At 54.6% G+C, this 14,567-nt stretch overlaps 1 protein-coding gene across 7 annotated transcripts in view; it reads right to left on the bottom strand.

The window, feature by feature from the left end:
* Nucleotides 1-14,567, bottom strand: part of BCOR (BCL6 corepressor) — a 72,020-nt gene that overhangs the window by 20,294 nt on the left and 37,159 nt on the right. For 5 of the 7 annotated variants that reach the window (XM_038171165.2, XM_038171154.2, XM_038171181.2 and 2 more), the window contains exons 2-6: nucleotides 12,193-12,322; nucleotides 10,712-10,790; nucleotides 6,960-9,785; nucleotides 6,205-6,258; nucleotides 5,561-5,744 (exon numbers count right to left, since the gene is read on the bottom strand). In XM_038171165.2, coding sequence (XP_038027093.2) covers nucleotides 5,561-5,744; nucleotides 6,205-6,258; nucleotides 6,960-9,785; nucleotides 10,712-10,790; nucleotides 12,193-12,278 — 3,229 coding nt within the window. In that variant the 5' untranslated portion in view covers nucleotides 12,279-12,322. The remainder of the gene's footprint in view (nucleotides 1-5,560; nucleotides 5,745-6,204; nucleotides 6,259-6,959; nucleotides 9,786-10,711; nucleotides 10,791-12,192; nucleotides 12,323-14,567) is intronic. The other 2 variants (XM_038171190.2, XM_038171176.2) reach the window with 1 other exon arrangement.

The raw sequence follows: 14,567 nt of genomic DNA on the forward strand, positions 1-14,567 counted from the left end.
CCAGCCCCTCTGCCCTCCCATCAGGTCCCAGCCCCACCACACCTCCCCAGGGCACCCCGGGGTGCAGCCCAAGCGCATCCCACCAGATCTGGAGAGCACCTTCCTCCTGGTTTCACCACCACCCTTGAAATGCCTGCTGTCAGAAAGGGCAGGCAGGGAAAGAAAAAAAAAAAAAAAAGAAAGAAAGAAAAAAAATCTCTGATTATATTTTTCTTCACCACAACTTGGAAAAGGCTCCGAGTACCACCCAGCTGTTTGCAGGCACCGGAAGACCCAAGAGCATCGTTTTACACCGCTTGGGAAGCTGCCCGCAGGGCTGCTTCGTAAAACAGCGGAAGATATTTGGCCAAGAAAAATCCAAACAGAAGCTGACTTTCTCCAGGCGAGCATCAGGACCTTCAGGCCACGCTGCTATCTGGTGACCCTGCTTCCCCCAGAGCCAGGCAGAATTTGGAAACACACCGCGCTCGCGCACGGGGCAGGGAGCGGCCGTGCAGCACACCAGCCGTGGCTCACACTACAGAGCAGTGTGCCTTTCAAGGATCCCGTTAAAAACACCTCCATCAGATTTTGGTTTACATTTTTCGCCGTAAGGGAACATGGTAATTTTGGCTCTCTGGCCCCGGCAGCAGCTCCACAGCACAGCTCCCGCTGGCCATCCCCAGGCTGGGGCAGCCCTCCTGCTCACGGCGCTGCCTGCCCCTAAAAAAAGGCAGGCACATCCCGAGCAGTCCCCGGAGAAGAGGAAGCAGCAGCAGCCCGAGGAGGGCTTGGATGCTCTTAATCTCCGAGGCTCGCAGGAAGCAGCAATCTAATTCCAGCCTGCCGCCACCGAGGGCGACCGGCTTCGGATTAATTCCTTTTCGACTCGAGGAGGGCTTGGCACGGCCAGGCAGCGCGCCGCCCGCCCGCAGACATGAAAAGGAGGGCAGGGACGCCGGCTGGCAGCTCTCCCCCGCCGGCGCTGCTCGCGGGCTGCGGAGGACGGCGCGCACCCGCTCCTGCTCCCGCGGCTGAGAGCGTGAAGCCAGCGACCTCTCGGCTCGGCTCGCTAATCCCCATTGCATAACCAGCCTGCCACAGCGGGGGACGATGGGGCTGAGGTGCTACGGGGGCAGGATGCTACGGGAAGGGACGTTGTGGGGCTGGGGCACCACGCAGGATGCGCCCTCGCTGCCCTGCCTCCACCACGGGTCTCTCTGGGGGTCTCTCTCCCCAGCAAGACCAGCAGAGGAGCACACGCTCTGCTCACACAGGCTCCACTCTGCTCTCGAAGTGTTTTGCCAGCAACCTGGACCAGCCAAAACGCTGCCCCATATTAAGGGAGAAACATCAGCAGGAAGCCTATCTCGTGCCCTCGACAAGAAGAATTTGTTTGCTTCTGTCCCCCACCCCCGTGTACCTACAACCTCCTCTTCCCTGCCCCAGGAGGAAAAACAACAACAGAACGCTTTGGGTTTTCGTATCATCATTATTCAAACAGCGAAGAGGTAGCCCGAAACATAGGATAAATGCGGAGTTCTCATAGCAACACACCTCGATGAGTAAGGAGATTAAACTCTTACACGTGTTCCTTCCTCAACCCTCAAGCGCTCGCGACTCTCACCACAGCTGTGAGAACCAGCACCGACACCTCAAACCATTTCTTGCCGTCCTACAAAACTACAGACGAGCAAGAATTAAGCCGCGGCTTCTTCACGTACGGTTCCTGCCCGAAGCCCTATTTCCTCGGCGCACCGGCTGCGACCTCGCGAGAAACAGTTACACACACACAGGCAGCCGAAAAAAAAAAAAAACAAAAAAAAAAAACACACAACACAACCACCCGCACAAACTGTCCTTCGTTTTTCCATCTTCCTGTTGCGGTCAGCTGGCGGAGACCGGGGCCTCCCATGCAATGCAAACAAGGAAACACATCTTAGCGTTTAAGCTGCAATTCTTTTGTTCAAATAACATGGCAGCTATAAACAGCTTTTCCTCTTCCCCGGAGCAACCTGGTACGGCGCTCCTTTATGCAAGACACCCTTGATTCATCCCGGCACCTTAACGACCAGCCGAACGCTAAAAACCACTACCCAGCATCGAGATCACACCACGATTAAAAAATTCAGCAAGGCGCCTTCAGCATCGAATTCAGAGCGTCCCACGGGGCAGAGGAAACGTGGCTGATTTTGTCTTGCTTTTTTATTTTCATTTTTTTCCCCCTCAAAGCATCCCTGCTTGGGAACTTTCCAGATTTGTTTCCTTCTGCCTGAACAAACAAACCGCCATCTCCTTGGGTGGACTTTTTTTTGTTTGTTTGTTTTTTTCCCTCTTTTTTTTTTTGCACTATGTCCCGTCGAAGGAAGGTAATGACTGACCAGGGCAAAGGACATATTTACTGCTCCGACCTTGAGTTTGTTCAGGCATATCCACAGCCCAACAACAACAACAACAAAAAAAAAAGAGACGTGGATTACCATGCGAACGGGCAGCTCGCTTCGATGCTGAAGACCAGCCGCAAGCGCTTTGGCAAATCGCAGCCTTTGCTTTCACACCTATAAACTGCTTTAACTTTTTCCTCGCGACCTCACGCCCCAAGATCAGGCTTTGAACCCACCAGGTCCTATTTTCCCTGGGTAAGGATTAAACGGGGAGCGTCTCCCCGCTGTAAAATTAGACGAGCGGGTAATTAGGCTCCCCGAGGAAGAAATTGGCGGCGCGCAGGACGTGTTCAATCTTTCACACTTCAGTATGATTTCCAATACGGCTACGAGAGCGCTGCTGGTACCGACATGCGACCGTCACATGCCCCTATTGATGCGCGTGTCCGTGCCAATAGCTTAAATCACTTGATCTCTGCACAATTCTCTGACTCATGACATATGCATCCCATAATTTATCATGTTTGTGCTATGGAAATGCACCATACGAGCATTGCCTCAGCAACATTTACAAGTCACCTTGGCAACAAAGCAGCTTCGCTGCTGTTCTCATAATGCCCAGCAAAACCTAAACAAGATGGGAGAGAATTAAAACACCTCGAGTTTAGCCCCTGGCTTAAATTTCTCGGTAATCTGGCATCACGGCTACCCCCTTAAACCAGGCACGAAGCTGCCACCTCTCTCTGGACAGCGCGATGAAGCTGAAGGAGGCTCACAGCACTGGAAAGCTACGCACTGCCCAGTCGGAGGAAAAGTTTAAGGAATCAGATATTGCGCAAAATCGCTTTTGTTGCTGGAAAAAAAAAAAAAGAAAAAAAAAAAGGAAAGAAAAAAAAAAAGTCAGCTCGTGTGCTGTACACCTGGGAAAATTATCGAGCCTCGGGGCGAGCTTAAGAAACAGCCCGCATCCCCTCAGGTGCCTGCGTGAGCACCACCTGCCTGCCTTACTCAGCCCGTCCTGGTTGTTGCGCTGGCAGCTTCGGAGGAGCCGAGGGGGCGAGCAGCTGGCACGGCCCCGATCTGGCGCCGCGGGCGAGGAGGCAGCGCCGCAGCCGCGGCAGCGGAGGAGCCCTGCAGGCAGCCGGCAATCACAGTTTCGGTTGCGGTTTTCCTCCTCCCTCCCCGCCGACACCCGGCAGGTGACGTGGTCCCGGCGGGGGTCTCGCGGGGCGCGCTGCTCTGCTCGGGGTTTGCGACCTCCTCGGCATCGCCACGGCTCACGGGAGGCAGAGAGGGAAGCAGGAGAGGCTCCAGACCGGGAGCTGTGTGGAGTTAGGGAGCTTTCAAGCCAAACGCATCAGCGTGGGTAGAAATTGGAGGAAACGGGAAGAAAATAGAGTTTCTCCCACGATCAGCGGCCACGGCTCTCGCTGGTGATAAGCGAAGGAGAGAGGGGTGAGCATCGTGCTGGGAGACGTGTCGGGAGCGCTGGCAGCACCGAGCACCGGAGGCAATCCCGAGGCGTGAAACTCGGCCTCCTGATTTATCAGCTGCTGTCCCCGGGGGCAGAAGGTGAAACACCGTGATAAAAAACTTTTACTGAGGGCTGAATCTGTACCTGTAAGTACCGGCTGCTGCACGGCCAAGCGTGCAAAAGAGGAGCTCCCTCAGCAGAACCGAGCTGAGATTTTGGGGGTCTATAGATGCAGCCAGACTCTGAAGTATCACGTTAATTCAGAGCTCATTAGCAGCAGAGAGGAACGAGCTAACGTAAAGCTGAACACGCTTTCATCTCAAACACATTTTAGCCAGCAGACCTAGACGAGACCATTTAGCCAGCGCAGCCGGAGACCTCACTAAGAGATGAATTTAAGGACACCCCGTAACGTCAGCCCCGCGCAAGGACGGCAGAGGAGAGGCTGTTTCAGCAGACAGCGATGCTGCACCCCCCTTCCTCCCCCAGCCCCCAAGGGGGATGCCCCACGTGCCCCCCACGTGCAGGCTCTCGCTCCGTCCCCATGCACATCCCCGACCCCGTAGGACCCGGCTGGCCCTGCCATCAGGGCAAGCTGGCAGCAGGACCCCAGGGCATCACCAGGGCAGCAGCCCCTGAGCTCTCAGCTTAACCATGGTGTTGCCTTTCTCCCCGGAGCCACCCCAGGGCACCGTGGTAAAGGGAAAACCCGTCTGGCTCCCCAGAGAGCTCAGCCTCCCCGTCCCCACCCCGGCACCTGCTTCGCTCCAACAATTAAAAGTTCCCCTTGCTGCCTGGCCAGGCCGATTGCTGCTCAGGCTGCTAGGGCAGTGACAGCGATAGCGCAGTGACTTGATTTAGGTGAGCAGCCGAGCAAGTCCGATTGACCGGCATGCTCTCTGCCAAAAGCATTAAACAAAGACCAGAGCAATAATTCAAAGTTATTAAATTGCCCGAATGAAACCTTCTCCTGGCCCTGCTCGCGCATCTCCACCTACAGAAGAGCAGAGTTAGCCACCCAGTTACACGAGCGCGTGCACACCCGCAGATGCACACACAGGCGCACGCACCACGACGCCTGCACTGCGCTTCCTCTTGTTTTGCAATGCTTTCGGCATCGTTTTTTTTTTTGTTTTTTTTTTTTTTTTTCCGGGTGGTTAACAACAACGCAGCAGCAGGGGGAACTGATCCTTCCATTAATTATTTAGGTAAAAGAAAAACAATTTGGAAATTGATGGAAGCCAGATGCTTACCAAGGGTTCCCAAATAAAAAGTGATTTTGTCTGCATGCGGTAAAAAAGTTAACGCTGCTTATTTACATTTGCCTTGCTTGCGGGGCAGCGCTGCTGGCTGCTGCCTCCACGGCCCCAACACCTTGCCGCAGCCTGGAGGGAGCAGCCAGCCCCTCCAGCCCCCAAGGACCGCATCGACCAGGCGCATGCAACCCCAGCCACTGCAAGAAGTCACCCAGGCAAACAAGTTTTGTATCATTCGGAGTTATACAGGTTTTTTTTATGGCTGAGCCAGCCCAGCACGTTCCTGCTCCCATCACCCTTCTACCCTGGCCATGCCACCAACGCCCATGGAGGTTGGGGTTTGGGGTCTCATACATTCCCGACCTGAAGCAGCAGCACCATAGGAACACGGAGACTGTTCCACTGCTGCGAACTGCCGCGGCACAGACACACACACACGCTTCAGAAAGCCATCGAAACTCGCTTACATCTGTCATTGTCATTTTGGTCAGCAATGGCATCTTCCAGAGCGACAGACTTTGGCTTCTTTTCACTGTTTCCTTTCAAGTTTTCCCAGTCTGCCTGGCTGAATCTGCAGACCTCTGAGTCTTTGGTAGCTGTTTGGCCTTCTCTCTCTTTCATCTCCAACTCTGAGAAGCGCATCATTGCACGCTAGAAAGAGAATTGATATGAAAAAAAAAGTCTTGCGATAAAAGCCACTTCATTTACCTTACCTTATATGAAAGTATTTCCAAAGAAAAATCTGCTCAAAACCAATGTTTGAGAGAGACAGCTTAGCGTAAGAGTTTAAATTACCTGGCTCGTAAAACAGTATTCTAGCATCTATATGCAAATAGCCACACAATTCTTTCATATGTAAGGATATAAATATATATAAACGTACATACTGTATATAAAACAAAAACATTCCGTTTTGGAGGTAAGAGACAAAAACAAAAAGAAAAAAAAAAAAGGGAAAAAAACAAAACAAGAACAAAACAAGAACAAAACACAAAACTGTACAATGAATAAAGACGACCATGGCCCACAAACTTCCCTTTGTGTATTTGGAAATGAAATTTAACTCAAAGGTTTATGTAAGAGTCTAGTAATAAAAATTTGAAGAACTGACCTCACAGTAAGCAGCAGGTAGACATAAAATACTGTCCTCTTGTAATCCTTCCATCTATGTAATTAAAATGGGCACTCAATGGATCATTTAGATAATTTCATCCATTTTTATAAGCACAAACCACTTCTTTTCTTAACAATGCAAAACAATTTGGCTTAACTCATCTGTTCATTAAAAGTAAAATACCTTAAGGCTATTCCTACACAGTATCTGTCTGCCATCCCTCAGCAGCAAACCTCAGCACTGCTCCTACTCTTTACTACACATTCTCCTGGTGAAAACGTTGCATAAGACCCACTAATACATGGCTGCTACTCCTCTCCATCACACGTCACGTTTGGCATACTAATCAGAACTTCTGGATACACTTTGCTGGCTGACACTGCAGGCCAAGTGAGAAATTACAGCCACCGCTAGCGCTAGCATAGCATGCATTCCTGCTCGACTCCCCTCCGTAGCTGCGCAAACATTTCATACATACATTAACATTTCTAGCAGATCTTATTAAGAGCCCTTTAAAACTTACTCGTGCACGCATACAACAAAAGCCATACATACTATTCTTTACGTAACCTCGCTTTAATTAACAGACTTCTTTCGCTATTTTTAACCGTTCCTGACGAGCACGCCCTAGCGGAAAAAAATCCCTGCGCTTCCCCACCTGCGCTGCTTATGCCAAACTTTAATACTTGACTGCGACTTACAGCCGAGAAATCACTTAAAAGCGCCGCGGTCGTTAAGCCGCAGGGACTCACCTGTAGCGCCCGCTGCTCCCGGCTGAGCTGACTCGAATCTGCGTACAGTTCGGTCGTCACACACTTGAAGCGGTCACCTACATAACCGGCAGAGTTTGCGATCCGTTTTGCCAGTTTGGATGGCTTGGGTTTCAGTATTTTGCCATCCGCAGAGTCCGCGTCGTCGGCTCCATCTTTGGTATAGGTCTGATTGGTGTCGAGGCTCGGCTGCGTGCTTGCCATGCAGAACTGCTTGGCGTCGTCCTGCACTTTGCTGAAAGCCAGAGCCGGGCCATCGGTCTCGTGGGCAGCTTCCAGGAAGGCAGGCGCGGGCTGCACGGCCGCCCTCTCTTTGTTTTGGCTGGCAGGTAAGTCCTCCTTCCTCAAGCCGAACACGGCCGAGCCCTGGGCTTGCTTAAAATTATAGGTTTCGTGCAGATCGTTATTTCTTCCAAACTCCTCTCTCATCACAATAAAATCTCTGTGCTGAGACGCCTGTTCTACCTTGTGCTTCGTAGGGTCATTAGCCTGATTGCCGCTCTCGGCAGCGAAGCCGCTTTTCGTTAAATTCGTTTCGCTTTTAGCATCCTGCTCGTCTCGCAGCAGGTCCGGGAAGAGGTGCTTGTCGCTTTTGGCAGCGTTTTTGCCGTGGCCGGAGCTCTGGTGCAGCTTCGCGCTCTTGTCGCCGGCTGCCTCGAAGTGCATCTTGCCGCCGGTCTCCAGCAGCTCGGGCAGCCTGCTGCGCAGCGCCGGCTCCTCGTAGCGCACCCTCTCGTGGGACCTCGACCTCCTCTCCGACTTCTCCTCCTTGCTCATCTCCAGCGCCGAGTGCTGCAGCAGCATGGGGTGCACCATCCCCATGCCCAGCGCGTCTTGGTAGGTCATGAACTCGCCCCGGCCAGCCGGGAGGCTGTAGGGGAGGCCGGGTTTGGGAGCCAGGTGGCCGGGGTAGAGGCTGCCGTTGGGCAGCAGGACCGGGTGCGGGTAGACGTGCCCCTTCCCGTGCAGGGACAGGGGGCTGATGGCCAGACCCTCCGGCACGGGGTACGGGAGGTAACTCCTGGGGTAGGGCAGAGGCGGGGAGCGAAACGCCTCGTTGGGCGGCAGAAATATGGGGCTGGAGGCCAGGGCGCTCTCGCTGGCCTTGAAATTAGCTTCCTGGCCGCAGGACTTGGCCACCTTATTGCTGTGCTTGGCCGAGGCGGCCACGGGCTGCCCGACGTGCTGGATGACGGAGGCCGTGCTCTCCGCGCCGCCCCGGGCCGCCTTGGCGCAGTCGGCGTTGGCGTTGGGAGCCGGCGAGGCCGAGGCCGGCCGCCCCCCCGTCGGCACCGTCCCCGCAACGCTACCGACCACCGCCTCTGTGCCGCCCATCCTGGGGCAGGAGGAGCTCCGCTGCTGCGGGATCACCCAGTCCAGCGCCTTGTTTTTCAGCGGGACGCTTTTGCCGCTCTCCTCGCCGGGGCCGGGGCCGGGAACGATCCAGGAGGACGGCGCCGTGCTGATGATTTCGGGCCGGTAGATGGGGCAGCCGTTCCCGGGGGAAAGGGTCTCCTTCTGGGCATCGCCCCCCGGCAGCAGCGCGCCGCCTCCCGCCCGGCCGTGCACCAGCACCGTCGGCGGCATCTTTTTCACGTGCTCCGCTTTGCCGGCGGCCTCGGCGTCGACCACCTTGGCCGACAGGTCCAGGGGCTTGTCGGTGACGTCTTTGGTTGGAGCCTGCTTTTCCAGGAGCGGGGGCGACCGGCTGTCTTTGCGGTCGTGGCCGGCTTTCCTGACGTGCGGCGCCGCCTGGGCAGGTCCCTCGGCCGCCTCGCCAGCCTTGGGCAGCTTCCCGTTGGGCAGCCGGGCGGGTGGGAAGTCGGCGCTCACGTTCAGGTAGGGTTTGGGGAGCGCAACCGAGGAGGAGGGCGAGGTGGCGATGCTGGGGAAGTGTTTGTGAAACTCGGCGTAGGCGTCCCCGACCTGGGCGGGCAGCGGGAGGCGTGGGGACGGGCGCGGCGAGTGGGGCAGCAGGAGCGCGGGGTCGGGCGCCATGCCGCTGGGCGCCGTCTTGGCGGCGGGGACGCGGGGCTGTTTGCTGTTCTGCAGGTGCGGGTAGGCGTGCGCCTCGACGGGGGTGCCGGGGCTCACCCCCATCTTCCAGGACAAGCTCTTATCCGGGCAGTGCACCAAGGGCGGGATGGCCGGAGAGGCCGAGGCGGCCGAGATCCTCATGGGCGAGGCGAGCGACGAGGGGATGTGCGGGGCGACGTAGTGGGAGGGAGGCAGGTACAAAAAGCGCTCACCGTTCGTGCACACGGGCGAGTAGGCCAGGTGCTGCGGTAAGCTGTAAGTGGACTGCTGAGGTAGCAACGCCTTGTACATGTTCAACGAATACTTATTTGGTGAGTCAAGGAAAGGGTATATGGTGGGTGTCGCCCCCTCCATGTAGGGATTCACCCAGGGGAGCCTTAGGTAGCTAGCACCATTGACACCGAGGGGGCTCTGCTTGTCGCTCGCGGCTCGGTCCAAGCCCAGCGTCTCTCCCGTGGGGACAGAGTTTTTTTGTATTCCAGGTGGCGTTTTGTATATAGCGCTGAAGCCGTTCGGGCCTTTTCCAGCGACGGCCGCATTTTCTACCGCTTCAGGGGGGTTAGACTTAAACTGAATCTCTGGATTTCTTTCGGGAGTAAATCCGAGACCAGCTATAGAACTCGTAGCATCCCGCGACTTTTCGGAGCCGATCCCACACAAGCTGGAATAGACAATACTACTGGGGACTCTGAGTCCTTCTCGCATAAGTCCAGACCTGTCCATACTCAGAGCTGCGAGACTGTCAATGCGATGGGCTGTAGTTGCATCCACCTTTACACAGAACAAGAAATAGGTTACTTTGGCATTCTGCTGAAACTGCTACCGCTCAGACTACAGATACACGTCATCGTTTTGAAGAGAAGCACCACCGAGGCAAACAAACACACGTTTCGCTGGGAAAGCATGCACAAGGTTGGCCACGCCGGAGAGCGTGAGGACAGGAAGCTGCAGAACAACACAGACCACCGCAGACAAAAAGATAAGGATCACTCTACATCTGAAAACTAAAACCAAAGGCTTGAGGACCCGTAGCCCAAACACCCAAAAGTGGCCCAGAGCTGACGCTCGGTGGCACTGCTCCCGTGCAGCACTGCGCCAGCTGGCTCCAACTCCTTGACCCCAGCCCCACAGAGCAAGAGGGTGAGGGCACGGAGAGCAGAGCCTGGAGGAGAGCCAAGAGAGAAGGAGGGAGAGCATCTCCTCCTCCTCCTCCAGGACCTCCTCCGCAAGGTTGATCCGCGAGGCAAGGCATCTAAGCACGTGGCACAGAGGAACATCTGCCGTCACTCAACGGCACAGCGCTGAGCTTCTTCGCCGCTCGCTGCTCCCCACGTACACTCGACGGAGGAAACTGCCAGCTTTGCTGAAATGTCGATGTGCTCGAGGATTAAACCCTCTCGTTAGACGTCGTGGTGTGCTGCGTGACATTACTCATGACGGAGCGAGGGAAAGGCGGTGAAGTCACCCAGCAAGGCACACCACGAAGTCAGAGCGGAGAGACTAACGAGATAAGCAAAAGAGCCCCGTGTCACCGCTTCCCAGAAAGAACCCCTGCGTGCCCGAGCATGGATAAAACTGCAAGAAAAAGGCATTTTAATCGCGTCTCCAAAGGCAACATGCACTAACGCCCGAGGGTGGAGATGGGGAGGGAAGGACAGGCGCTGATGCAGGCTCAGCACGAAGCTACGGCTTCTTACCACACTGTGATTCAGGTGATTTTCCTCCCTCAACTCCAGTCTGCTTTTCGGTGCATCGCCATCATTAACTGGAATTTTCCTGTTTTAAAAACAGAAGCTTGTTATCGGGAGACATCCCATGCATCTCCTATCAGCACGAGGCTGTGTCACCTCCATACCCTGATTCCCCTAGGGAAGTCCCACGCGACACCGTATTTACCGTGCCGTGTACCAGCGCACGGTGACTGCTTCACAAAGCGAGGACCATTTGAAAACAACTACAAAGGGTTTGGAAACCAGGACCGTGCTAAGCGCATCTCGGAGCAGTCTCTTCCAACGCACAGGATTGTTGCCAAGCTTTTCTATTTTGACCCCCCCCACCGCCTTTTTTTCTTTCCCAAGGAGAAAACACACCATTTTCAACGTGCCCTTTTCACGTAGCGCCCATAAAGGCTGCAAAGGAGAAAATTAAAACACACGCAACTTGTATCACACAAACGTCAGCTGCTCCATGCTAAAGAGGGAGCTGCACATCTGTGCCATACCAGTGTTGCAGCACTGGGACTTGTTATCACGGCAAGCACCGATAAAGAATATACCTTAGTGCCAAATTTCAAATCCCGGGGATAAAAACCGCTGACGTGCGGCAGAAGGAAACTTTCACCATTACCCCACAGAACCCCTTGCACTCCAAGAGCTTTATTAAAGGCACGCCATCGCCTCCCTCGGAAACGCGACACGTAAAGCCGTACCCAAAAAACTGTGAGGAGAGGTGAGGGCTGCCAAGCGAGACGCTTGGCTGCTTTCCCGCAGTTTATGTTTGCGAGTAGTTTTCCCTGCAAAACCCCAAAACTTTCCCCGGCTTCTGGGAGCCTTTCCCCACGCCGGTGAGAACACAGGCTCAAAGGGAAGGCAGAAAAACACTAAAACCACACGGAATTGGCACGGGGAATTGAAGGCGTACCTGAAGCTCCGTGCTGAGGGCACTGCAAGCGCCTGCATCACCCCATTGAAAATTATTAAAAACTGTAATTTTGATCATCAAAGGAACAATATTTGGCCACGAACAGGCCACCATTCCTATTGCACAGGCCAAGCTGTTTGTTTGAAGGTGGAGAACACCGAGCGCCACGTCCGAGCCCCCCCCGCCGCACAGAGCCACGGCGAGAGCCTGCGCGGCGCTGGCTTTAATTCCCCTTCACAAATATGAAATAATAAATTAATTGTAAAAGCGCGCTTAAAGGCTGCTTTGGGGAGTAATCTCTTTAAAGGGCGTCCCCGCTTCGCTGACCCAGGTTGCCTGTTAAATAGTAAATCACCGGCTGCTCCACCGCTCTCGGGCACGGCTGGTTTCTCCCCGCCTCCCCCCTCGGAGCCGGGCTGATCTCGATGCGAGGAGGCAGCTCCCTGCTCCGGCTCCGGGGAAGGAAGCGAACGAACTCCGAGACCCTCAGCTGCAGAATTACGGCGCGGTTTAACTCGCCAGGAGCTTAAATATTTACCTGTCTTCATTAATTCCACACATGCGGACCCTTTCATTGCTCATCCAGCTATGAACGTTGCCATACAGGGGAGTTGCAGAAAGCATGACGTCTTCTTAAAAATCGCTGCTTTTCTTCACGGTTTTATATTCTATTAAAAAAAAAAAAAAGAAAAGGGGAAAAAAAAAAAAAAAAGTTGAGCAGATTTGTCTAGGAGGAAGTGCAAACATCACAGCGGAGCAGCCAGCCTCCCTCCGGGTAATTAATAATGAATGCAGGATTGGTGCGGGGAGCGAGCTGCCTACGTTAACCGCTAAGGGAGATACCCTGCAATAAAGGAGCAAATTGAGGGCATTTATAGGTCAGAGGAGATGGATCTTTTCCCCAGCGCGCATCCAGAAAATTAAGAATCATTCCAGGCTATCGACAAATAAAACTTTCTCCGCCGCCTTCAATTTGAACACGAAATGATTCAGCCGGCCAAGTGCGCGCCGGTACCCAAACGTTCACCTCACAGGGGCCGAAAGGGCAGGGGAGCCCCTGGGCGCCGGGGGCAGGTTGGAAAGCACCCGCAGGCAGGCGGGCAGGCTGCCAAAAGCCCCGCGTTGGGAGCACAGGGGAGCAGGATGTGCGTCGCAGGAGCAGCAGCCCCGCACCGTGTGCGTGAGCCGCACCGAGGGCTGGGAAAGCGTTCACGTGAGGAGCGAGACCGAGGAGCCGCTTTCCGCGGAAGGGAGCCAAATAAAAACCTCCCCTTGAGCGTCTGCACATGGCTAACTTGGAGAAAGGGGTTAAAAATAGTAAGTGGGTTGGCGAGCTCCCCACCCCTTGATTTGATTAAGCACCGAGCCCTGGTGGCTTCTGCATCGGAGCTGCTGCTGCTGCTGCTGCTGCTGCGAGTGCTTTCAGTAATTCAATGACGCCTGCTCACTCCAGGGAAAGAAATCATTAGCGGGCTCGCTGGAGAAGTATTAGCAGTCCGAGAGGATCGGCGCTGCGTGCAGCGGGAGAGGCAGGTGAAAGGTAACCGCATTTTCGCGTCCAGCGGCGGAGGGGAATGCCTCTCCCTCCCCGCCACCTCTCCTCACGCCACCTCCGCTCGCATTAAATTCTAGTTTGCTGCATGAGTGAAGTGTCAGGACAAGCTGCGTTTTATTAACAGGATTATCGCGGCGCATGATTTATTCCAGTGCAAGATTTTAATTGCTCTTTGGAGGTTGAGTCGTTTCTTTTGACTGAGCTTCAGCCTGCATCCTGCTGCTAAATGCTGGGTTAATAAGTAGGGGGAGCCTTTAATGCACAGGATATCCCTCAGCTCTTCCTCTCTCACAAAAATAGAAGCCTTTAAGCGGGAGGCATGATACTCCTTTTACACACACACAAGCCAGTAACGGGTGATTGACCACTGGGAGTTTAATGCATAACGTCTCCCAAAGCATACATGCTTCCCCAGCAAACTCATTTCCTTTGTTAGGCTACAGAATATGCAAATGATCGCTTTGGCATTTAATGGGGAAGAATCCCAGATTGTGCCTTTAACACAATACTTCACACACGTTCAGAGAGATTTAAGAACTAAAACGGCAGGAAAGCCTTGTTCCCGAACACTTTCTTCTCCCCTTAGAGAGGCCTTTTGTGCAAAACTCCACGTCTGGAACAAATGTATATTAATGAAACGGCGTGTTGACCCTCCTCTCTCCAGAACGGTTAGCTTTCCATAATGAAGTCCACAAAAATCGCTGCGAGGAAACAAAAATCTGCGGAGATTAGATACCGCGCTATCATTCAGAAGGAGTTATTTCACTGGAAAGACGGTTTCTGGACAGATTTACTGTTTTCCAGATGCGCCGCTCGTAATGTTTTCAATAGAGGCAGCGGCAGCATGGCGAGAGTGATTTAGGGTTTTACATAAGGTTAGTAGCCGCCCCGCGCGCTGCATCAGCTGCCAGCAACGGGCACGGGCTCGCGGGAGGCCGGGCTCACAGGAGGCCTGGCTCACACCCCGCTGGCTTTCGGGGTGTCCCGCTTTCCCTGCTGGAAACGTATCGCCGAGATAAGGCGCCGTGCCTCAACCAGAGCCATCCGTCCCCTGACACGTGCAGATAACGAACCGCCAGAGCCGTGTGGGGGACCGATGGGCTCCCCGCGTGCAGCGGGTGACCCGCAGGCCCCGTATCCCTCTGGCACAGCCACGCAGGGTGTGGAGAAGCGTGGGCACCAAGCCCTCTGGGCACCACGCTGCCAGCCCCCGTCCCCAAAAGCCGCCCCCTGGGCGCGCACGGCCCCGGGTGCACGCGTGTGCGCCTTCCTCATCGCCGCCCTGATGAACTTCTTGTGAACTGCTTAAAAGTGGAGGTCTGCTGAACGAGCAGCGGCGCCACTGCCAGCCATAATTT

Source organism: Anas platyrhynchos, chromosome 1, assembly GCF_047663525.1.
Source record: "Anas platyrhynchos isolate ZD024472 breed Pekin duck chromosome 1, IASCAAS_PekinDuck_T2T, whole genome shotgun sequence".
Classification (NCBI taxonomy): domain Eukaryota; kingdom Metazoa; phylum Chordata; class Aves; order Anseriformes; family Anatidae; genus Anas; species Anas platyrhynchos.